The 24,933-nt window shown below is 52.3% G+C and overlaps 1 protein-coding gene across 1 annotated transcript in view; it reads right to left on the reverse strand.

The window, feature by feature from the left end:
• Positions 1-23,488, reverse strand: part of PRKD2 (protein kinase D2) — a 31,340-nt gene extending 7,852 nt beyond the window's left edge. The window contains exons 1-15 of the mRNA XM_054588638.1: positions 23,411-23,488; positions 22,537-22,955; positions 20,389-20,527; positions 14,885-15,016; positions 11,841-11,995; positions 11,517-11,739; positions 9,917-9,994; positions 9,672-9,825; positions 8,752-8,869; positions 8,400-8,477; positions 6,763-7,021; positions 5,051-5,103; positions 4,839-4,911; positions 4,238-4,344; positions 3,304-3,465 (exon numbers count right to left, since the gene is read on the reverse strand). Of these exons, the coding sequence (XP_054444613.1) occupies positions 3,304-3,465; positions 4,238-4,344; positions 4,839-4,911; positions 5,051-5,103; positions 6,763-7,021; positions 8,400-8,477; positions 8,752-8,869; positions 9,672-9,825; positions 9,917-9,994; positions 11,517-11,739; positions 11,841-11,995; positions 14,885-15,016; positions 20,389-20,527; positions 22,537-22,782 (1,977 nt within the window). The 5' untranslated portion in view covers positions 22,783-22,955; positions 23,411-23,488. The remainder of the gene's footprint in view (positions 1-3,303; positions 3,466-4,237; positions 4,345-4,838; positions 4,912-5,050; positions 5,104-6,762; positions 7,022-8,399; positions 8,478-8,751; positions 8,870-9,671; positions 9,826-9,916; positions 9,995-11,516; positions 11,740-11,840; positions 11,996-14,884; positions 15,017-20,388; positions 20,528-22,536; positions 22,956-23,410) is intronic.
• Positions 23,489-24,933: the final 1,445 nt, after the last annotated feature.

Below are 24,933 nucleotides of genomic sequence, written 5' to 3' on the forward strand. Positions count from 1 at the left end.
TGCGGGTTCAATCCCTTGTCGGGACGCATATGGGAGGCAACCAACTGGTTTCTCACATTGATGCCTCTCTCTCTCTCTCTCTCTCTCAAAAAAAAAAAAAAAAAAAAAAAAAATCAATAAACAATCCTCAGGTCAAGGATTTAAAAAAAAACTATTAGTACAGCAGCAGCTTTTAAGGAGGTACTATTGTGTGACAATTCCTAATACGATTTTTAAAATTTTTTTATTTTTAGAGAGAGGGGAAGGGAGGGAGAAAGAGAGGGAGAGAAACATCAATGTGTGAGAGAAACATGGATCAGTTGCCTCTCATACACCCCCCCAACTGGGGATGGAACCCACAGCCCAGGTGTGTGTCCTGACCAGGAACTGAACCAGTGACCTTTTGCTTTGCAGTAAGATGCCCAACCAACCGAGCCACGGTCTGAGACTCAATTTTTTAAAAAATATTTTTTTATCCATTAAAAAATTAGTACAAAACAATACCAACAATGCCAATATGATGTGTTATATAGCATATGTAATACTCTTCAGAGGCAGGGGGTATTCTAGAGCCAGTCTACCCTAGTGGAAAACCTGGTTCTACACTTACTAGCCTGTGGCCTTGAGCAAGTCCCTTTACCTCTCTGGGTCTCAGTTTTCCCATCTGTAAAATGGGGTGGATGAGTGTAGCCATCCTCATGGGTTGCTGTGAGGCTTAAACAAGGACATGCCTATGAAGTGCTTAGGACAATGTCTGGCACAGAACAAGCAGTATATGGTAGCTACTGTTATTGTTGTTATTGGTTATTTTTTGGGGTGATGTCCTGTTGGTGAACATATTTCTCTGTGTTTCAAATAAAGCCTCTCTTGCTGTCCTCTGTTAATTCAAGTATACTCTATGATGGCAAAATGAGATGATATAAAAAGAAACAACAACCCACAAAAACCAATACCATTTGTAAGCATTTATCTGGAGGAACCACAATTTTCCTTGATTCTGTAAAACTCAAACACAATACCAAATACACTGGAAGTAGAGAGACGTTAGCATGAAGCTGCAATTTCTATCTTAAAATGCAAATCTTTTGCCTTCTCATTGTGTTCGCTGGATGACTTTCGAGGACAAAAAAGCCACTGCTGACGTCCAGCCTCCTCATTCTCTGACAGGGAGACCGAGATCCCAGGATGTATTTGTGTATCTGCCGATTTCCCCTGGTAAGCGTGGTCAGTAAGGAGGGCATATTGGAAGCTGGACAGATCCAGGTTCAAATCTCACCAGACCATTGCCTTGCTGTGCGACCTTGGGCAAGACCCAGGGTCTCACCTGCACCTCAGTTTCCTCACCTGTAAGATGGGGTTATAGTAATACCTACCTCCATAGGAAGGGTGGTTGTGAGGCCTAAGCAAGTGAAGGGCTGAGCCCAGGACTTGGGGTGGGACAGGCAAGAGGCAGAAAGGAGAAATCTGCAGGGAGAGACAAAGAGAGAGAAGAGTGCAGGAAAAAAGAGAGGAAGAGAGGGAGGACCAGAGAGAAAGAGACGCTGCCTCAGCTGCTGAAAGCAGGCAGTTGCCCCTCCCCGCCTACAGCCTGGATGAGCCCGCCTCCGTGGGCTTCAGTCCCCACCTACAAGCCAGCCTGACAAAGCCTCGCAGCTTGGGCGAGTGAGGGTACTGAGCCCGGACGAAGGAGCACATAGCACCAGGGACTAGGATCAGGTGAGCGACCTGCCAGATGGGAAGGCCTTTCCAGGAAGGATGTGAAATGCAGAAGCCACGAAAGGCAGCATTTAATATTGTAAAAGTTACACTCTCCGTGGCAAATAAAAGGCACGAATGAAATGAAGAGGGAAACAGATCTGGAATAAAAGAATTGAACACAGTGACAAGGATCCAAAGCCCCTCATATGCAAAGAATGCTTAGAACTCAATCAGAATAATCCGTTTGAAAAAAGGGTACATAGAGCACAGGCCAGTAAACAGGAAAACATGGTCAAGCTCACTCATAATTTTTTAAACTGCCAAATGAAGCCGCATGAGGTACTATTTCCCCACCTATAAGACTGGTGTTTATTTTTTCCAGAGTTAGTAGAGTGAGAAAATAGACACTTTCAAACTCTGTCGGTCAGAGCAAAGATTGAAAGGGATTTTGGAGAAAAACTAGGCAACATGTTTAAGGAAATCTAAAGCACATTTCCCTGGACTCAGGAGTCTACTGTATTAACGTATTCTATTGAAATTCTCCCACCAGAATCCGGTAATGTTTGTACACGGATGTTTGCAGACGATTGTCTGTCATAGTGGAAAAGTGAAAACAACAGACATGCTCAAAACAATTGGGAGATCTGGCGAAATCCAACATGAGATACAACTCAGAAAAAGAGGTAGTCCTGCTGCTAACTGTGTACTGAAATAGAATACAGTCATGCTCGGCTTCACGACAGCGGTACATTCTGAGAAATGCGTCGTCAGGCATTTCCGTTGCTGTGCGAACACGGCGGAGCGCGCTGACGCCGCCCCAGACGGGGCAGCCTACGACACGCGACACGCGTAGGTGGTATGGCACAGCCTGTCGCTCCCCGGCTACACACCTGGACAGCATGTTACTGTACAAAACAACAGGCGATCACATCAATCACAAGACAAAACGATGGGCTGAAAAGACGTGGTAAACATTAAATGTACATGGCTGTTGCTAGTGGAACGTGACGTACCGTTTTACAGCACACTTTTTTTGTAAGTAGAAAGACTACACTCTAAAATAATGATAAAACCTGCAGCGAACACATAAAACACAGTAGTTGTTCATTATCATTATTGTCTTGTGTCCTGTACATAATTGTATGTGCTGTACCTTTACATGTCTAGCGGTGTACAAACATGCAGGCAATGCATTGCGCTAGAACATTAGGAAGGCGACAATGTTACTAGGCGACAGGAATTTTTCAGCTCCATTGTATAATATTATGGGACCACCATCATATATATATATGGCCCATCGTTGACTGACACGTCGTTATGTGGCACATGACTGTAATAATAACTAGTATTATTATTAACCTATTATTTTCTACTTATTACCCTATTATTTTTCTACTGTTATTACTCTATAATCTGTCCTATTATTACTCTATTACTTTTAATTTACTGATCACCCTTCTATTATTTTTCTCTGTTGTTAGTATTAGTCTATTGTTGTTTTCTCTTATCTACGATGGTGACTCCCACCCAGTGTCTGCCTGACCTTCTGGGCCGCACGCGGGGCCGCTCCAAGGGGACGGGTGGGGAGCCGGCCAGGGAGGGTGGCAGCGGGGAGGGCGGGCGCACCTGGGTGATGAGGAACTTGGTGAGGCGCTCGGGCAGCCGGCCCTTCTCGCTGGAGAGGATCATCTCCAGCATGTCGCCGTGCAGCTTCTCCATCACCACAAACACCTTCTCGGGCGTCTCGAACATGCACTCCAGGTTCACGATCCCTGGGTGCCGCAGACTCTGCAGTGGGGCGGGGGGAGGCGTAGCGGTCAGGGCCCGGGTCACCCACCAACGTGGGACCCCAGAGGGCAAGCCCTGGGAGCAGGAGGACAACAGACAAGAGGAAGGGTGTTCCCTGAACGAGCGGCCCGTTCCCTGGGGGGCGGGTCCCTGGGGGCGGGGGCGGGGGGGGGGGCGGGCGTTCCCACAGGCCGCAGCCGGAAGATCTTTACGTCAGGAAATTCTGGTTGAAGGCCCAGGGTTGTGGGAGGGAGGGAGGCAGAGGGCGGAGAAATGGGAAGAGTCTTTGTATATCTGTCTTTTAAACCTGTGTTTCCTCCCTCTTCCCCCAGCCATGGTCTGGCCTGACCCCCAGTTACCTCCCCACCCCAGGGGCGGGTTAAGGGATCTTTCTAAAGTACACCCCTGACTCCATCCCTTCCTTGCTAAAAATCCTTTCTTGGCTCCCCAGTATCCTCAGGAGAAAGTCCACAGTGTGTAACCCCAGCTTCCTCCCTGGCCTCCTGCGACCTGACCCATCTAATAACCCTGAACTCCTTCCCGTTCCTAGAAGATGTGACGTTCCCTGTCACCTCCAGACCTTTGCACAGGTCAGTCCCTCTGCTCAGAACACCTTCTCCACCCCTTCAGTCTCAACATGGATATTCCCTCTTCCAAGAAGCCTTCCCTGACTACCCTTAGACTGGGTCGGTTGGCCCCTGAAAGAAGGAAGTGAAAAGGAACGGCCCTTCCTGAGTGAGGGGAGAGCCGGGCCCCAGGCCCCAGCGGTCACCTGCAGAATGGCCACTTCATTCCGGAGCTGGCTCTCCTGCTTGGTGGGGAAACGCAGCTTGTCGATGACCTTTACCGCCACATCCCGGCCCGTCTTCCGGTGCTTTCCTGGGTAGGGGTGGGGGGTGCGGGATGAGGGGAGCAGGACCTTCTGGTCCTGGCAGGAGGGACTCCGCCCCCCACCCACAGAGACCAGGCAGCACTGGGTGAAGGTGGGAGGAAGGCCGTCAAAGTGGTTCTTAGGGTCCCCCAGGAGAGACATAAGGGGCAGGGGCCCTGGGAATAAAAGTGGAATGAAGGAAGGTAAAGACAGAGCTCCACAGAGGGGACTCTCCTACATGGGAAACTAGATGGTCCAGCCAATCAGAATCGAGGCTCTAGCTCTGTGGCCAATCGGACTACAGAATTATTCTCCCTGTTCACACTGGGAGAAAGTCCATTGGCTTTTCCCAGTGAGAAAAGGAGACCCTACGACTATCTGCCGCCAGGATCTAGCTTTCTAAGTAACCAGAACAAGAGGTGACATGTGGCCAATCGGAAGGGAAGGTCTGGAGCCCAGGAACCCCAAGAAACCTCTCGGGTTAGCTCAGAAGTGTCCTTACCACCATAGACCACTCCAAATTGCCCTGAGCCCAGCACCTCATCCGGGAAGATCTGGTAGACAGTGGCAATGTCCTGCAGGGTGGGGACAGGGAGGGTCAGGGTGCAAAAGGAGATGGGGGGTTAAGGAGACTGGGGAGGGCGGGAGAACTGGGAGAGTGTGGGGGCGGGGGAGGATGTCCTTGGGGCCACGGGGCGCGGGCAGGGGTCTCACCACATTCTCTTGGATCTGGCTGTTAGACACGGAGATGCTCAGAGAAGCTTGTCCTGCGGAGAGGGGAGAGGCGGAGGTGAGGGGCCCCCAGGCTCAGGATGACGTTCATCCATCACTCCAGAGGCGGCCTCTGGAGCCAGACCACCCGGGTCCAAAACGGGTATCCAAGGTGCAACTTCTGGCCACTGACTTGTCTACTGTGAACCTCAGTTTCCTCATCTGGAGAATGGGCATAAGACAGACCTCCCTCTCAGGGCCAGAGAGGGGAGTAAATGAGGTGGGCTGCGCGGCTTGAGAAGTGATGTCACGAGTGACCTCGCGGAGCATTTCACCCAGTGGTCTCGGCGCCAAGCAAGGCGCGCCAATCCCGTTTTATAGAGGAGAAAACGGAGGCTCAGGGGGAAAGTCCAAACTGACTCCAGCGTCTTCCCTGGAGCTTGTCCCTCGGCCAGCCCGATCAGCACCCGATATTTCCAAAGTCCTGGCTTCCGCCATTTAAAAGGCCCTCCCCTCTCCAGCCCAGACCCGAGCCCTCAGCCTTTTCCCTCAGCTCCCGGCCCCAGTCCTGCACTCTCCTATTCGCCGCCCCTGGGGAAGCCAGAGGGATCTCGCTGAGGCACAAACCGCACGAGGTCTGTGGCCTGCTGCGCAGACCCTGCCCCGGCTGCCCAGCGCCCTCAGGAGGAAGCCCAAGCCCCTTTCATGGCCTGTCAGGCAGGGTCTGGTAACCACATCAGCCTTTTTGACTTGAAGCCCTACTATGCTGTCCCCTGTCCCCAAAACACTGGTCTCCTTGCCGGGCCTCAGACATAGCAAGTTCTCTCCTGCCTCCGGGCCTTTGCGCCTGGTGTTCCCTCTGCCAGGAATGTCCTGTTCCCTTCGTTCTGGACTTAATTTAAAAATCCTCCTGGGCTGTCTTGGTCACAGCTCTCCCCCGCACTATTCAGCAGAGGTCAGGCGCAGAGGAAGCAATCAGTAAATGCACGAATTAAAAAGTCTTTCGGTCTCAGCTCGAATGTCACTCCTAGGAACAGGTCAGATTACTTTAGCACATGTTCTACATCTCAGCTATCATCATACCGGATGATCTGATTAGTGTTTGTCACCCACACTGGATTATAAACTCCAGAGGGCAGGGAACCTGGCACTCTCTGATCGTCCTTTGCTTCTGCCTGACATCATTTCCCATTTGCTCTCTCCAATTTCATTCCTCCTCGGCTTCCAGGTCTCAACTCAGATGCTTCCTCCTCCAGGAAGCCCTCCTGGATACTCAGTCTGGGTCAGGCACCTCCTCTGTCCCTCTCCAACCCTCTGGTTCCCATGTCTCAGCCCTGCTGCTCACTATGAGGCATCGTGTGACAGTTCCACCTGCCCCACTGGACTGTGAGCCCCATGAGGGCAGGTCCTGGGCTGTCCTGGTCATAGTTTTGCTCCCAGCACTATTCAGCAGAGGTTAGGCACAGGGGGAGCATTCTGTAAATGCATGAATGAAAAAGTCTAAACTCACAATTTGGAGAAGTCATCAACGCCCAGACAAAACTCAGAAAGGGAGCGTGACATACCCGAGGCCACACATCAAGTCCAGGGCTTCATAAAGATTTGGACCCAGGCCTGCTGAGTTCAGAAGCCACATCCGCCAGGGTGCCGTTCCTTCCCTGCCCCAGGACGCCCCCCGGACCCATCCTCTCAGGAACGCAGGTTGGGGGACTTACGGTGGGGCGCGCGGCCTGGGGCGCTGGGTGCGTCCTGGAGGATGACGGGCATCAGGGCCTGGCGGATGGCCGCTTCCCAGCCCCGGGCCGCCTCGGCCCCCTGCCCACTGGGCCCCCCGGGGGCCCCGCCAGGCGTCTCGCCCACGAAGTAGGTGGCGTTGGCAGTGACAATCTCGAAGCAGTGTGGGTTGGTGCCTGGGGGCACGAGGCTGAAGTTCTGGGCGGGCTCCACGGTGAGGATTTCTGACAGTGGAATTTCCTGGCGGGACACAGAGCCAGCGCAGGTGAGGACGCCAGGCGGCCCCGGCGCTCCACTGACTCCGAAGAGCACACAGAAGCCAGCGTCCGAGGGGACGTGGTTTGCATGGAATGGTCAGGAAAGGCCTCCTGGCGGAACTTACACTGAAGCAGAGACCAGAAAGGTAAGAAGAAGCTGGCTGGTGGAGAAGCGGTGAAACAGCATGTGCTAAGGCCCTACGGCGGGAAAGGCTTGTGTTCAAGGGACACGCCACATTCCCAGCGCATGGATGGGGCTTGGCACACAGTAGGGGTCCATGTATGATAAGTAAATGAAAGAAATGAGGCCAGGGCCAGGCCATGCAGGGCCTCATGGGTCACAGGGAGGAGCCTAAACTCTGCCTCCAGGGCCCTGGGGAGCTATGGAAGGGTTTAGGGCAAGGGCGGGGCAGGTCTCTCTGGCTGTGTCTCAGGAGTGGATGGGAGAGAATGGGACTGAGACTGGACACCAGGAAGGAGGTTGAGGGAGTCGGGGTAGGAGAGAAAGTGCAGGATCTCTGGGGAGGGGGAAGGGGCTGCTTTGAAAAGTATTGAAAGAGAAAGGAAGGAGGGAGGAAGAAAAGAGTGAAAGAGTGAGAACAGAGAGGCAGACTTATGCAGCCAATAAAACCAGGAGCAGAGAGGTGACGGGGTGAGGGGGTGCCTTTCAGAGGCGGGACGGCACTGTAGATGGCATGGTTTGAGCCAAGGTGGGGAGATGAGCAGGGCCCCACCAGGGAAGCGGCCGGAAGGTGCTCTAGAGCAGGCCCCAGCCCACAGCGGGGTTCACTCTAAGGGCCGCGGAAGCCCTCAGGCGGTTCTGACCGTTTTCACCAACTCCTCTGGCTGCCATGTGGGAAGAGGCTGCCAGGTTAGGGCAGAAGCAAGAGGCCAGGGAGGGGATTCCTCCAACCATCCCAGTGGGAGGCTGGCTGGAGCGCAGTGCTGACCTGGGAGGTGGTGATGAGTCCCAATAAATAATTCTATAAATTAATTATAAAGTAATAACAAGTTTGTAATTACTGGGAGCTTAACGCATGCCTGCCCCTAAGCTAATTGCTTCCTGTAGATTATCTCCGAATTCTGGCTACAGCTCGGAGGTGATAGCTACTCGTTGAGGACTTTTACAGGCGAGAGCAGGCAGGTAAGCTAAGTCACCCTGGGTCCCGCAGCTGGAAAGTGACGGGGCTGGGATCAAACCCACGGGCGCAGTGGCACTTGCTGATGGGCTGTAAGTGGGCAAGTAGTGGGCAGGGAGAGGGTATGATTCGTGGGCATCTGGCTAGAGCAACTGGGAGAGGCACAGAGAAGGTGGTGGGCAAAGAGGGGAAGTCCGAGGGAGCTGGGAGCCTGAGACCCACCTTGTAGTATCTGTTGGTTGTGTTGTTCTGGAAGAGTGTGATGCACTTGCAGTCCAGGCGCCAGTAGTGCCGCTTCCTCTGTTGGGCGAGGTGTTTGAGAGGTGACGTCGCCCGCCGTGCTGCTTGGGGTGCCTACCCTCTCCTCCGGCCAAAACCCGCCACTAACTTTAGCTCCGCCCCACGGGCTCCGCCCACCCGGGAAACTCACCCTTAGCCCCGCCTTCCTAACTCCTGCCCCGCCCCTCGTCCCAGCTCTAACTGGCCTCCAGCACAGCCCTGCCTACCCGGCCCAGCCCCACCTCCTCAAAAAGATCCCCGTCCCTCCGCAAAGGGCCCCACCCTGCCCACTCACCAGCGTGTCCTTGTTGCTGTAATGGACCACCCAACCTTCGTGCAGCGTGGTGCTGGATTTCCGTGTGGTGTGTCGCACTGACTGCACCACCCTCATCAGGGGGATGTACCCTAGGGAGCTAAAAAGGGGAGAAGAGGGGGCGAGAGGTTACTACGGCAGAAAATAGCCCTAGCGCCTCGGGCAGTAGGGGGCATTTCTGGGCAGCCTGGGAGTTGCGTTTGGGGAGCACACTTTTCCCCTCATTTTGCAGATTTCCCGTATGATGAGGAAGGGGACTCTTGCTTGAAAGACTGGGTTCCAAAGTCAGGCTGCCTGGCACACTGCCCAACCTCTTCGTGCCTCCGTTTCTTCACCCAAAGGGGTTGCTGTGAGGAGCGAAAACCTTTCTAAGGAGCTTAGCACAGTGCTTGGCACACAGCGGGCCTCTAATAAGTTCTAATGACTATTGAGCCCAGTGATTGTACAGCCAGGTGTGCGACACTGGGCAAATGACTCAGCCTCTCTGATGAGGAAACTGAGGCTCAGAGAGGTTAATCTCTTGCCCAAGGCCACACAGCAGTCTGGCTCCAGAGCCCATGTTCTTACCCACACTGTCCTGTCAGGCTGCAATACAGATTGTTTCTGGAAGGACCCACGAGAAATGGCTCCCGCCGGCATCCTCCAGGGAGGGGAACTGGGAGGCGGCAAGCAGGAGGATCTGAATGGCTGTATTATCAGTCCCTCCCTCCCCCGCAAAAAATGCAATGTAAATTAAAATATGCTTCTCTGAAAATGTTTTAAAATGTACACCAGGGGAAAAAGCTGCAGTTAAAAAATAAAGTGTGGGCGCTTAAGATTTGTCTCAGGAACCTGGGGAATTTTCAAGTAGAGGGTGACGCCAACCATTGTAAAGAGGGGCAAGGGCATCCCCAGAGGGGTACCTCTGAGCCTTGTCTCCCTCCACTTCTTCCTCCTCACTGGCGTGGAGGGCGTTTTCCGAGTGGGAGCCTGGGATGATACCGGAGTCGTCCGATTCATCCATGAGGGTGCTCTTGTCAGCCTCGCTGAAATCGGCGGCCTCCTCCATCGGCACATCTGAGGGGGACAGGGCATCAGAGTGGCCCCACCCAGTCTGCCCCTCCGTCCCCTGCCCCCCGCTCCTTTGACCCAGCCCACGGCCTCTTACCTCCATTGATAAGCACCTCTCCCAAACAGTCGTTAGGGACACGAGTGGCGCAGCGTTTGTGGCAGTTAAACTTGCAGTCTGGGGGGATGAGGACAGGGAACAAGGAGACAGGAGGCAAGGGAAAGAGCGGTCACCTGTAAGGGTTGAACCTTGAGCCCCAACCACCAGGTTCAGAAGAGTCTGCTCTTGCTGTTTGGGGCGGGAAGCCAGGCTGACTCTTCCATGGCTGTCCCCTTTGGAGCCCGCTTCCCTCCCAGGTAGGGGGCGACATCATTAAAGAGGAGGGCCAGGTTACCTGTCTATGGCTCTAAAGCGCTATGGCTCTAAGTGTCTGAAGTTCAGTGTAAATATCTATTACCCTAGACTTCTAAACTTCTAGAATGTGAAAAGGTCTAACAGTCTACGATTCTAGACTTTGAATGCTCAAGGGCAGGGTTTCTCAGCCTTTGGCACTTGAACATTTGGGGCTGGCTAATTCCTTGTTGTGAGGGCTGTTCTGTGTATCATAGGATGTTTAGCAGCGTCCCTGACCTCTACCCGCTAGGTAGACAGTTGCACCAACCTCATATGAACAACAAAATGTCTCCCAGCATCCTCTGGGGGGCCAAATCGGCCCTGGTTGAGAACCATGGCTCTAGAGTGTGATTATTATAAGGTTCTAGGATTATCATAAGATTCTAGAATTGGATGTAAACCTGTTTTTTCCTAAGGTTCTATGAGTCTAGATTTCTAAGACTCCAGAATTCAATGTCCAAGTTTCTAAAATTCTACACACATCTCTGATTCTACGGTTCTATGATTCTAGCCTGTTAAGATTCCTTGAGTCCAAAGTTTTATGATTTTATATATCTAAACCCCAGAATTTGGTGCCTTGAGTTCTACAATCCTGGATATCTAAGTCCCCAGAAGCTGACGATTCCCCGGTTCTAGGGTCTGGTACATCCAAAATTCTAGAGCTTAATGTTACCATTGTTCTTTAGCTCTAGACATCTGAAACTCTAGAATGATTACTCCAATAAATTTTAGGATTGGATGGCTCTAAGTTTTTATTGATCTAGACTTCTGGAATTCTAAAATTTTGTCATTCAACATTCTACACTTCTAGATTTCTAGAACTCTAAGCTTTCACGGTTCCATGATTCCACGCTTCTAAGACTCAAATTTGATGCTTCTAGGCTTCTATTATTCTCAATCCTGTGTCTCTAAAGTTCTAACATCCTGAGAATCTATAATTTGGTCATTCTAAGATTTATGAGTCTAAAGTTCTGTGGTTCTTTTAGTTGAATCCTATGATCCAGAATTCTTGAATCCTGTGTTTCCAAGCATCTCTGGTTCTAGAATTCTCAAGTTCTACAGTTTTAGAATTCCATGCTGTCTTATGGATCTAGATTTCTAAGGTTCTAGGGTTCCAGAATTCCCAAAGTTCTAGAAGACCCGGAATCAGGGCACACCCCCGGTAAAGCTCTGTGCCTTAAGGGTTGAATGCTGCGATTCGTGTGTTCTGCCACAAGCCCAGCTGAGGTCCTAAGCCTCTGACTGTGTGTATATGTGGGGGATGGGGCGCCCGACCCCGTTTCCCCCCACTTCCCAACCCGCTGACCTTTGCACTGCAGGCCCTGGCGGAAGAGGCCCTTCAGAAGTTTCTTGCAAGCCTGGCAGACGGTGGGCCGCGTGTAGCTATGGATGAGGAAGGTATGTGGCACCTTGACCTTGGAGAGCAGCATCTTGTCCAGCTCAATGGGGCGGCCCGTGTAGGATGAGGCCGACGAGGAGGAGGAGGACGAGGGGGGGCGGCGAGGCAGGAGCTCGGTGGTGCTGCGGCTCTGTCAGTCAGTGAGAGTGGGGAGGGCACATTAGTGCATTGCCCCACGTGTGGGTGTCGTCACCCTCCACCCGACAACCTGCCCGCTCCCAAACCCCTCACCAGCTCATCGGCCGTGCAGGGCAAGGAGTCCGAGGTACTGAGGCGCACCGAATGGCCACTGGCCAGAGACGTGGACGACAGGCGCCGCTTGCGGGCCCCGCTGCAGTTGTTAGGGATGCTGAAGGCGCAGCGCTTGTGGTAGTTCAGCCCGCAGCCTGCAGAGGGCGCCAGACGGTCAAAGAAACAGCCTCCACTGCCCTGGGTTCCACCCCCTTCTTTTTCCCTGCAGATCTGGAGTACTGTAGATCCCTGAGGACATCTTAGTGTGTAATTAAAGTCAATGGAAATCTACTAAAACTCAATTCAGACAGTACTGCTTCTGGCCCAGAAATGAAGGTTGGGGCCACCCCACAAGGCAAAGCATCATGAGCAGGTGAGGTGCTTGCTGAGGACAAAGGGAAAAAGGGCTGGGGAGTGGAAGAGGGAAGCCACCACCATGTGACAAGCTGCGTAAGTGAGGACTATAATCGCTAGGAGTGGTTCTTCCTTATTTTATGAGTATGCATGTGTATACCAAATACTTTTTTTCCCTTCCCTCATCTAACATAAGATATTGATAATAATTAATTTCATATCATGGTTATTTAAATTGCAGGATATCAAAGGAGAAGAATGAACACCATGCAAGGACATATCATCATCTTCTGGGGGAAGAAAGGGATAGCATGCTTCTGGTTGTACTCAAGATGGTTGTATCATATCAGGTGGAAGCATCATGTAGTTATTGTTTTTTCTTTTCTTTAAAAATCCTCGCCCGTGAAAGAATCAGACTCAGCTCGCAGGTCCCACTGGGCTTTCCGAGCCCTCGCTCCAATTCATCTCTGATGCTTCCAATGTGATCCCAGGATCACTGTCCATTCTGAAGAATGTTTCTCCAGCCACTGGAATTTTCTTTCAGAATGCTTTGTGAAGCCCGTCTTCTGGAAGGCTGCCTGTTATAGACTTTCCAGCTCAGTAATTCTCCGTCACAGCCACTGTCTTGGGTGTGCGATGTCACACTGCAGAAGCACACTTGAGGGATGCTGCTAGAATCACGAGAACTTCAGGACGGCAAATGGCCTTGGCCTATGGGAACCGCTTCCTAGGGTTGGTCTTTCGTGTGCTTCACGGGATTTCAGAATCTCACCCATGATCCTTAGTATGAGTACCAAGGTAGAGTCAAACTCCTATGGGAAGGTGTCCATGGCATTAAGTATGGTCATTTGGGCCTCTTTTGGAACATATTAACTTGGACCACCGTCTGTGAAGCGGGGCCAAGGAAGTCCATGCTAAGACTGCCCATGAGGATCTGATGACACCAGGGCTGTGCCATGACAAAGGTTACATATGCCGAGACATTAAGAGTTGGATATGGCCCTGGCCAGGTGGCTCAGTTGGTTGGAACATCATCCCGTGCACCAAAAGGCTGCGGGTTCGAGTCCCGGTCAGGGCACATACATAGGTTGCGGGTTTGATCCCCAGCTGGGGCGTGTATGGGAGGCAATTGATCAGTATTTCTCTTTCTCTCCCTACCTCTCTCTCTGAGATCAATAAAATATCCTTGGGTGAGGATTAAAAAAAAAAAAAAAAAAGAGCCGGATGTGATGTGTGGATGACAGCAATATTGACAGCAGCTTTGAATGCACCGAGTCAGTTTTCTGCAGGCCTGATAAGGCTCTTATCCCGGGTCCTTATTTAATGCTGCAAAATATTTAGGGCTGCATGATGACAATGGTAACAGATGAGGTAGGTCATCTGGAACACAGGTTATCAAAGACTCTGGATTTCCATATGAGGTGGCCACCACGAAGCTGGCACACTGAACAATGGGGGTGCAGATTGTCATCGCAGAAGGGACGGGCCCCGTCTTCTGTGTGTAAAGCAGAGCCAAGGCGGGTGTTGTGGGCTTCAGCTGCAAGCAGGCGAGATCTCAACATTCTCAACATTCAGAGGCATCAAAGATGGAAGGGACCTGCTGATCCTGACACTTGGGCTTAACTTTGAGGCACCTTGGCTAAGGAACGCAATGTGTGCCTTTAATTTTTTCCAAGTATGGTTTAAGGAGATATGTACGGGTACTTGTTGTAAGCTGAAAATTTGTGTTCCTCCCCTCAAATTTATACATTGAAACTCTGACCTGCAATGCATTCAGGATGGGGCCTTTAAGGAGGTAAATAGGGTTAAATGAGGTCATAAGGGTGGGGCCCCATCCAAGGAGCCTGGGGTCCTTAAAGAGAAAGACTCTTCAGGAATTGCCCTCTTCACATGCTCTGTGAGCACATCATTTGCAGGATAGGAAGAGGGTCCTCACCAGGAACCAAACCCTGTCGGAACCTTGATCTTAAACTTTCCAGCCTCTGGAATTGTGAAAAATAAATGTCTGTTGTTTAAGCCGCCCAGCCTGAGGTATTTTGTTATGGCCACCCTAGCAGACCAAGGTGCCAAGCTGACAAGGGGTGGACAATGACAGCTTTATGTGTCAACTTGGCTAGGGTGGCATCCCCAGTATTCAAACACTAATCTTGCTATATAGGGATTTTGTAGATGGGATTCAAGTCCACAGTCAGCTGGCTTTAAATGAGATAGATTATCCTAGTTAATCTGAATGGGCCCGTTTCCATCTGTTGAAAGGTTTAAAAAGCAGAGCTGAGACTTCCCAGATAAAGAAATTCTATCTGTGGACAGCAGCTCCTGCCCTTGCTGATCGGCTGCCTTATGGATTAAGAGCTGGCTAGCCAGCCCCACAATCCTGTTAACCATTTCTTTCCAAAAATCTCTTAACATATACCTCCTACTGGCTGTTTTCTGGTTGATCCCTCTTCCCAGTGAACAACCCGCCTTCTCCCCAAGCTCTGCCCTTTACCTCTTCCTCAGAGCTCCACCTCCCAGGCTCCACCCCCAGACCTGAGTCCCACCCTCGACCCCGCCTCTTGGCTCCACCTCCAGCTCCTCCCCGAAGCTCTGTCTCTGGGCACTCACCCCTCCCTCCCAGCCCTGCCTCCTAGACTCCGCCTCCTGGCCCTGAGCTCTACCCAAGGCCCCGCCTCCAGCCCGTCTCCTCTCACCATCACACTTGAGGCCCTGTCGCACAAGACCGAAGAGCATCTCCCCGCAGTGGTCGCAGAAGGCAGGAGCTCGGTAGGAGTGCACCGTGAGTGCATGCGGGCGGATCTGGAAGTCCTCGAAGGTGGCCGAAGCTGCAGGCAGCAGGGAGAGGCGGGTGATTGAGCTGGGGCCAGCAGAGGCTCTTCCAGCCTCCTCATTCCCGGGGTTTCTTACTATCCTTCCAGCTGCAAGGTTTCACTGTTCCTTCCTTCATTCATTTACTCACATACCACTTTCTACCTGGATTCAAATCCCAGCTCCAGCACTGGGCAAAACACCTACGTGCTTACGCCAGGGGCTGGTAGGAGGGGGAGCAGTTGAATGGGCTCTGCAAGATGAAGACATTTCTGGGGACTGGTTGCACAACAATGTGAGTGTAATTAACACGGCCGAACAGTAGACTTAAAATGGTACATTTTCCTTTATGTATAGTTCACCACAATTGAAAGTTTTTCAAGATTTTATTTATTTATTTTTAGAGAGAGGGGAAGGGAGAAAGAGAGTGAGAGAAACATGTGCGAGAGCAACATCGATCGGTTGCCTCTCACACACCCTCAACTGGGAACCTGGCCTGCAACCCAGGCCTGTGCCCTGGCAGGGAATTGAATCTGCAACCTTCCAGTTCACAGGTCGGTGTTCAATCCACTGAGCCACACCAGCCAGGACACAATTAAAAAATTTTTAATGAAAAAAATGCAGATGCCTGGGCCCCACCCTCACCAAGCAGAATTTTGGATCTGCTTGGTCTGGGGTAGAGCCTGAGCATCAAAAGGAAAAAACCAAACACCTGTGTACCTCAGTTTTTTCATCTTTAAATTGGAAATCCAACAAAGACTTATTGAGCATAGCTCTAAGAGGGAGGAATAGCACGTAGAATAAAACAAAGAAAATCCCTGCCTCGCCTCTAGTGAGGGAGACAGATAAAGTAAATAAGATAAATATTCTCATTTAACAATCACCCAGTCTGGCAGTTATCTGTGCCAGGCACTGCTCTAAGTACTTTTAAAAACTAACAAATTTAGACTTCCGGTCAAGATGGAGGCGTAGCTAGACACGCTTCTTCGCTCCTTGGCAACCACAGAGAGAATTACAACCACATCTCAAAACAAATAACAACCACAACTGTCAGAAAATCGAGCTGAACGGAAGTGCGGCAACCAAAGATTTAAAGAAGCCACATTCGTCCAGATGGGTAGGAGGGGCGGAGCGGCTTGAGAGGCGGAGGAAGGGGTGGTCCCACTCACATGTGGTGGATTAAAATCAGCAGGGATGCCTTGGAAAGCAACAATCCCAGCCCCTGGGAAAGCTAGACTGCACAGCGCCAAGAAGGTAAATCCCCCTAACTTCTGGGTGTAAAAACCAGTGAGGGCTGGGGCGGCAGAAGAAATGCCTGGACTTTCAGAAGAGTCTATTTAAAGGGCTCGCAAGGACTTAGAAGTTATGCAAACCCATCCACTCCTGGGCAACAGCTGCAAGGGCACCAGTTGCATATAGGAAATGGGTGAAGAGACTGGAAACTGGGCAAGTGCCAGGCAAACCTCCAGAAGCCAGGCAGTGGTAAGGTCTCACCTCCAGTCCTTCCCCCACACAGAGCCACGAAGCCGCCAAGTGGGTCGCCCGCCCTGGCGATTACCAAAGGCTCTGTCCCACACAATTTTCGGGTGCCTTTTCTAAGACAGGGAGTCAAAGCAGCTCTACCTAATACACAGAAACAAATACAGGGAGGCTGCCCAATTGAGACAAATATGGCCCAAATGAAAGAAAAGAACAAAACTCCAGAAAAAGAACTAAACAAAACGGAGATAACCAACCTATCAGAGGCAGAGTTCAAAACACTGGTGATCAGGATGCTCAAAGAACTCACTGAGTATGGCAAGAACATAAGAGAAGAAGTGAAGGTTACACTAAGTGAAATAAAGAAAAATCTACAGGGAACCAACAGTGGAGAGGATGAAGCCAAGAATCAAATCAATGATTTGGAACACAAGGGAGGAAAAAGCATTCAATCAGGACAGCAGGAAGGAAAAACAATTCCAATAAATGAGGACAGGCTTCGGAACTTCTGGGACAACTTTAAACGTACCAACAACTGAATCATAGGGATGCCAGAAGGAGAAGAGGAAGAGCAAGACATTGAAACTTATTTGAAAAAATAATGAAAGAAACTTCCCTAATTTGGCAAAGGAAATAGACAAAGAAGTCCAGGAAGCACAGAGAGTCCCAAACAGGTTGGGCTGAAAGAGGACCACACCAAGACACATCATAAGTAAAATGCCAAACATTAAAGATAAAAGAGAGCCCTAGCTGGTGTGGCTCCGTGGATTGATTGCCAGCCTGCGAACCAAAGGGTCGCCGGTTCAATTCCCAGTGTAGGGCACATGCCTGGGTTGTGGTCCAGATCCCCAGTAGAGGGTGTGTGAGAGGCAACCACACACTGATGTTTCTCTTCTTCTCTTTCTCCTTTCCTTCCCCTCTGTCTAAAAATAAATAAATAAAATCTTTAAAAAAAGATAAAACTAAGCAGACAACCACAGGACAGGAACAGAATCACAGATATGAAGATCATTTGGAGGCTCACCAGCTGGGAGGGGGAAGAGGGAGAATGGAGGAAAGGGTGCAGGGATTAAGAGGCATGATTGGTAGGTATAAAATAGACTGGGGGAGGTTAAGAATAGTATAGGAAATGGAGAAGCCAAAGAACTTATGTGCACGACCAGCGGCCCTGAACTAAGGCGGCGGGGGATGGGGGGGCGGCGGTTGGTGGAATTGCCGAAGGGAAGGCAGGTACTGGGTGGAGGGGGGCAAATGGGTAAAAATTGGGACAACCATAATGGTATAATCAATAAAATACATTTTAAAAAAACTAATGAATTTAGTCCTCTCAAGAGCTGTGTCAGGCACATCTTGTTACAGTCCCCATTTTCTGTAGGAGGAGGCTGGAGCACAGATATGTTAGGCAACTTGCCCAAACTCACATAGCTAGCAAGTCGCAGAACTTATGTCCAAACCCCTGCTAGTGTGTGTGGCTCTAGAATTCATGCTTTCGGCACCATACTTCCTGCCTCTCTGAAATTTTTAAGTAATGGAATTTACAGTCAGTTTGAAGTCAATAAGTGCTTAGGGGAAAATATTAAACAAGGAATGAGACTGGGAAGATTCAAGAGGTCCAATTTGAGACAGGTGGCCAGGGAAGGCCTCCACGAGGTGACAGTAAGGCAAGGCCTGAAGGAGGCAGGATATGAGCCATGCAGGTGTCTAGAAAAGAACATGCTGGAATCATAATAGTAGCTCTTTATAGGTTCTTTAAGGTTTAAAGGAATAAATGGAAAGCTCTTAAAACAGTGCCTGGCATGTAGAAAGTACTCAATAAATGTGAGCTATTATTTTAGAATTTTTATGTTTGGACTGCCTCATTCCTCGTCCCCCTCCCCCACGTTTCAGTCTGATATTAAGCTAATTTCTTTGTATTATACAACAAAAAGGCGACTCTCTTCTGTGAACCAAGCACTGTTTACACACTCAAGATAAAGCTGTTAATAAGACAGCTTACACCCCATTCTCAGGGAACCGACGCTCTTTTGGGGAGACAGACACAAAACAAAAACACATAAATAAACCAAGAAATTTCAGACAACGCAGGAAATGGCATTTAAGCTGGGTGCCAAATAACAAGAAGGGCCTAGCTATGAGACGACTGGATGCAGGCAGCATTCCAGACACCGAGAACCGCAAGTGCAAAGGCCCTGAGGGAGGAGCGAGCTCGGTTTGTTCAAGGGACAGAGGGCAGGCGAGCATGGCTGGAACAAAGTAAGAAGAACAGTGTTAAGAGATGAATTCAGGGAACTGGCAGGGGCCAGATCATGGGCAGTCTTGAGGCCATGTTGAAGAGCTTGAATTTTATTCCGTGGGTCATGCGGAGCTATGGGAGGATTCTGAGCAGTGGAGTGTCATGATCTGACTTAGGTGCCACTGAAACAGTCTAGGCAGGAAGTGACGGCAGCTTGGACCAGAGGAGGCAGTCCGGAATGTATGTTTAAAGGCAGGACCAGTAGGTTTGACGATGGGTGAAGCGAAGGGGTGGGAGGGAAAAAGGGGTCAATGATGCCCCCGGGTTTGGGGCATGAGCTCCTGAGTGAGTGGTGGTACTACTACCTTTCCCCAAGATGTTCAAGAGCAGGTTTAGAAGAGAAAACTAAAATTTCTGTCTTGGACAGCCCAAATCTGAGATGCCTAGAGATGCCAAGCAAACATGTCAGGGAGCCCTGGCTGGGTGGCTCAGCTGGTCGGAGCGTCATCCCATAACCAAAAGATTGCAGGTTGGATTCCCCATCAGGACACAGGCCTCGGCTGAGGGTTCAATCCCCAGTCCGGGCGTGTACAGGAGGCAACCAATTGATGTTTCTCTTTTAACATCGGTGTTTCTTTCTCTCCCTTCCTCTCTCTGTAAAAGCAATGACAAAATGTCCTTCGGTGAGGATTTTAAAAAAAGCATCAGGGGGACAGCTACGTGGACCAAAAGACCGGGTTGTAGGGGAGAGACCAGGGTGAAGAGAAAAGTCTAAGAGTCGCCAGACCGTTTGAGGGTATTGAAAACCTGAATAAGGTCACAAGGGAATTGAATCAAAACTTCTGTCATCCATCCACTCAACAAATTTAACTGAGGACTGTAGTCGGTGAGGGTTGCTTGGGGGCAGGGGGCAGGAAATACGGCCGTGAATAAGGCAGATAACCCCCACCCCCTCCCTCCTGAAGGGACCAAGGCAGTGTAGGGTACTGAGCGCTTGCCCATCTATAACGTGGGACTGGCCAGTGGGCGGGCTAGATTCTGGCTGAAAATACAGGGGCCAGGCGTCATCTCATCTTGCAGAGTCAGATTTCATTTGGCATTTCAGAGGGACGGAGGCATGGGCATGAGAACACTTTAAACTTCATATCAAACTCTAACGTACATCTAGAAAAGGACACAGCAGTGCCCAACTGCACACACCATGTCACCAGCAACCTGCTGGACCAATGGAAGTTTTAAGGCAGTCCCCGGAACGCTCCCTTGTGTCCCCCACCCCACTCTATCTTCCCCAAAGGCACCCACTCTCCTGGCTTCTAACACTGTAGAGTAATTGTATCCATCTTTGTGCTTCATAAATGGAATCGTACAGAATGTAGCCTGATGTCTGGCTTCTGTCTCTCAGCATTAGGTTTGGGAAATTCCTGTTGCTGTGGACGGGTTACGTTCAGCGCTGTGCCAGTTCCAGCGTGCTTGCACAACAATGAATGTACCCATTCCAGAAAAGGGGAGCAGTCGTTTGTAAAAGCGCCCCAGGTGATTCTAATTCGCAGCCAGATCTAAGAACCACTGGCTCCTAACTTGAAGAAGCAAGTTTCTGGGCCCACCTCCCCTTCCACTCCTTCAGATGCCCCGCCCGCGCGCGCGCGGCTCCGCCCCTAGGTGGGCCTGGCGGCTCACCGGACAGCACCACCTCCACCAGGTCGCCTTCCTGGATGTCTCCGGCTGAGCGCACCAGCTGCAGGAGGTTAGCAGACGTGGGGTCATGTTTGAAGAGCAGGATCTTGTCGTAAAGGCCATAGAAGCCACACTCGGGGAACTGAGGGGAGGGAGAAGGAGGTGGTGACGGAAGAGCAGCGGTCTGGAACCCTCCCAGGGCAGGGCCGCCTGTTTCCCCCGGAAACTCAGAGACCCCACAGCCCCTCGCTTCCTGCCGCCTCCCTGTCAGGCCCAGCTTGAGCTGGGCAAGATGCCAGGGCCCCAGGTGTGCTGGGAGAGAGCGCCGGCCAGAGTTCGGTGGCTGGATTGGCACACTGGGGCAGGGGGGAGAATGGCTCTAGGAGCCTGGGCACCTAGAATTTCCCGGAGATGGGGGGGAGGGGTCTGAGCGAGCACCCCTTTGCTTATGCCCCCCCCCCCCATCTTCCTTCCTGGAGCTATTGTCCCTGTTACCTGGCTCCAGGCCCAGCACTGGGGCAGGGCGAGCAGAAAGGAGGGGCTTTAAGACTCTTGGAGCGGGGCGGGCGGGGCGGGGGCGGTGAGGGCTATGGGAAGGCTGGAGTTTAAGGGAGCTGAAGGTGGAAGGTGCCCTGCACCCAAGACCCAAAGGACCCAGGTGTTCGGATCCCCAGTGTTCGATCAGGGTGGGGGCAGGAAACGAAACCTGGTAGAACAGAAAGTGAAACAGCCCAGGTGGGGCTGCTGGAAGGAAAGAAAGGGGCCCTACCACACCTGGATGGAGAAGGCAGAAAGTAAAACTGGGGTGAGGCCTGAGGAGGTGGGCTGAAGACTTGAGCATTGAGCAAAGAATTTCACCCAGGGGACCATCTGCCCTCCCCCCAGCCTGTTTTCCCAAGGAGCAGGTTCAGTTGGGCGTGTGAGCTGGGCCTGCTAGTTTCGGGATGGGGGGCGGGGTGGGAGAGGCAAAGGAAGCCCTATGTGTTCTTGCCCATGGGGAGAGGGTCCACGGGTGGCCAGGACCACCTGGGCCCTCACCGCCTGGGAGGTCTTTCTCTAAGCTCTTGTCTGTAAAATGGGGCAGCTGGCCCAGTTCCCGATGTTTCTCAGAAGCCTAAAAAATTCACTTCCAGGAGTCTGAGAAGATTCTGAAATTTGGAGACTTGAGGATTCCAACTTGCATACGTTATAGAATCAGACATTCTAGAGTTCAAGATAGTCTCATATGTTTTAGGATTTTCAATAACCTAGATTAGCGGTAGTCTAGTGTTTTAATGTTCTTAGGAGTCTGCTGTTCTAGGCTTCCGACAAACTAGGATTCCAATGTGGTATTTGACTATCTTAGCATTAAAGGATTCCTGCAACCCAGGAATCTAATGTTCCAACATTTTAACATTTTAGTATTTCAACAACCCAGGATTCTAATGTTTGAACACGTCACATCAGAGGATTTCTGACCCCCAGCCCCCCACCCTGATAACGCTGGTGTTTGAAGCTAAAAGTGGGATGGGGCCGGAGAGAGGCTGGCTTTAATAGGCCAGCATCAGACCCAGGGGTGGTGGGGAGGTGGGGTGCATGAACCAAGTCCCCAGAGCCTCAGAACTTTGGGAAAAGGTGCCTGCCCATCCACACACATCTCAGCCCTGCACACACGCGTCAGGCCTGGGGGAGGGCAGAGACTGGGCTCTGAGACCTCGCCTGCCCTTGATAGCAGCACAAGCACCCACACCTACGCCTGCCACCCGATCGCCACGGCTTCAATTTCTACTGTTTCCACCAAATGGGAGGTCAGGGATGGGCCTGGGCAGGGAGGTGTTCCCCCACCCCATCTGCTGTCAGCACCTGCCCCTTCCTCCTCCCTCCTTCTACACCTGATGGGCCCCTCCCTTCCTCCCTGCCGGCTGCAGAAAACAACATGCAGGGACTCGCAATCTGGAGAGGCCCCTGGGGCACCGCACCCCTGCCCAGGTCTCCCTCAAACGGGTAGTGGGGTAAGGAGGCAACTGGAGACCAAAGCCCCACCTCCATTCCTCAGTCTCCCAAAGCTTAGACTCCCTTCCTCCCGCTCCCCTACACCAGCCTCCAGGTCGCCTCTGTTAAGGCTTCCCTCCTTCAGACCCAAGCTGGATGGGGGAAAGGCTGCGCCCTTACCTTCTGGTCCACGATGGAGCAAGCCAGCTGCTTCACGTGGGCCAGCTCCGAGGCGGCGGGCAACAGCACGAATTCTCGGGTTAGCCCGATCTGGATGTGGAAGGAGACCCCGGGGCCCGGGGCCGGGACCGTAATCTGGGGCAGCAGCGGTGGCGGCGACTGCAGGTCCAAGCCGCCTGGGGGCGGAGGAGACCCCGGCCCGGGGGAGCCCGGGAGGCCAGCAGGATGGGAAGGGGCGGCAGCCATGGGGGAGGCCCGGGACGGGCCGCCCGGCGCCCACCCGGGATCCGGCTGGAGGAGCTTGGAGAAATCCGGATCACTGTATCCAAGGGTTCTCGTAAACTGGTAGTGGAAACGCGGGATCCCGGGGATCCGCGAAGAGATCTGGCAGGTTGAGGGGACTCGAGGATGGCGTGACTCTGGGAAATTAAGAGAAAAGAAATCTAATGGATCAGACGCCCGGGAATCAAGGGATCACAGACGATCAGAAAAAGAAATGGTTTGGGGGGGACCCAGCGATTGAGAGACTTCAAAAAATCAAAGAAGAAAAACTTGTAAGTCGGGGTCGCAGAGATCAGCAAAGTCCCAGGATCCAAAGGCCCCTGGAAAGAGAAAGGTCTGAAAAAGGAGAGGGGGACCCCAGAATCCAGTGGCTCTAAGAAAAGGATCCAATTAAAGGGGGCCGAGAGATTCACCAGACCTTGGTGATGAAGGGCCAGAGTCTGAATCGGGGATCGAGTGGATCCCAGAGTTCAGACGGGCCCGGGGATGGGCAGAGGGATCCCGAGGGCCGAGGTGCTAAGGAGGGAATCTCACGGATCTCGGAAGTTGGAAAAAAGTTCAGTCGGGGGCCCCGCGAGGAAGGGGGCGTTACCGGCCGCGGTGGAGGTGGGGCAAGGGAGGGTCGCCCGGCGCCGGTGGCTCTTTCTCCTTCGCCAAGTTTAACTCGGCTGCGACGGCCCAGGAGGAAGTGTCCGGAGCGACGGCTCAGTCAGCCAATCGAGGCCGGCCTCGATGACGTCACCGAGGGGGCGGAGTGTGCCAAGGGGGCGGAAGGGGAGGGCGGGCCCAGCACCTCACAGTCAGGGGCCGCGTCTCTCTTGCCCTGCTAAGGGAGCGGGGCACGGGAGCGGGGCACGAGAGATTCTGGGTGGGAAGGTAGGACCGATCCCTCCTGTCAACACTTCCGAATCGACAAAGTTAACTTTGCCCTGAGCTGGACAGGGAGGGGCGAGCCAGCCTCTTCGCCACCACAGGTCGCCGGGGCGGGTGCGGAGAAGGCGCCTGCCCCTTTAAGGAAGGAAGGGGGACGTCTCGCCTGGTCTGCATCCGGCGCCCACCGCAGGGGAAAGGGTGGGAAATGGGGTGTCAGGTCCGGTTGGCTCTCTGGGCCCTGCCTCCCCCTTCCCAGACCGCCTGTCCCTTCCGCCCCTCAGCCCCAGTGAACGGCTGTTGCAGAGTTCCCCCTAGCCCGTTAGTCCCACAGGTGGGGAGACCGAGGCCTCCAGATGGGCAGAGGTCGTGGCCTCAGGCCTGTCTCCAGCAAGCTCGGGCAGGGCGTGCACCACACCTGGGCTACCTGTGTGGGAGAGTCAGGCCGAGGGGGGCGGGTGGGGAAGCTGTCGTTTCCTTCCCTCAGCTCCCCTCTCCACCCCAGCCCTCTGGAAGGTGAAGAACCTGAGACTTGGGGTGCCTGGAAGGGCCATAACGACCAGGGAAGGGCCACACACGCACACCGTTTCACAGAGGGAGAACGAAATGTTCTGGGGAAAGCATTTGTCTTTCTTTGTGACTTTAGGTGGGTGACTTCCCCTCTCCGAGCCTGTTTCTTCATCTGTTAATAGGATTTGACCCCAAAGGGTCTTTGTGGGGACTGAGATTGTGTAATGGTGCCCGGAACACAGCAGTTCAGTAAATGGTGGCTGTCACTGTCATTGCAGGGGTACCGGGGGCGGTCCCCCCAAGCACTCAGGTAGGCATGTTCAGCCATCTAACGGGCATCAATTGACAGCCTACTGTGTGCCAGGCCTGTCATAAAACACCTCTTTCAGCCCTTTCAGAAGCAATTTGGACTTGATTTCTTCCCCCAGATAATAATAAAAGAGTGGCTACTGTATAATTTACATACAGGAAGCTAAATCCTCAGGGGCAAAATGCCTTCTCCGACATCAAGCTCGTTGCTACCACCCTACCCCAATCGTCCTGGTTTGAGCTCCAAAGGCATGCGGAGAGTTAAGGCATGCAAAGGGCCCTCCGCCTGACTGGGTTCCGGACCAGCAGGCCTGGTTGGGGATGGGGGCCATGAGATGGGCCCCCCTTCTTGGTAAAGGGCTGCTGGGGGCAGCTGAGGGAGGTGCAGTACTGATTCTGTCACCACATCCGGGGCTGGCTAGGGCT

Source organism: Pteronotus mesoamericanus, unplaced genomic scaffold (genome assembly GCF_021234165.1).
Source record: "Pteronotus mesoamericanus isolate MK-2021 breed Mesoamerican mustached bat unplaced genomic scaffold, CSHL_Meso_final scaffold_137, whole genome shotgun sequence".
Taxonomy (NCBI): Eukaryota; Metazoa; Chordata; class Mammalia; order Chiroptera; family Mormoopidae; genus Pteronotus; species Pteronotus mesoamericanus.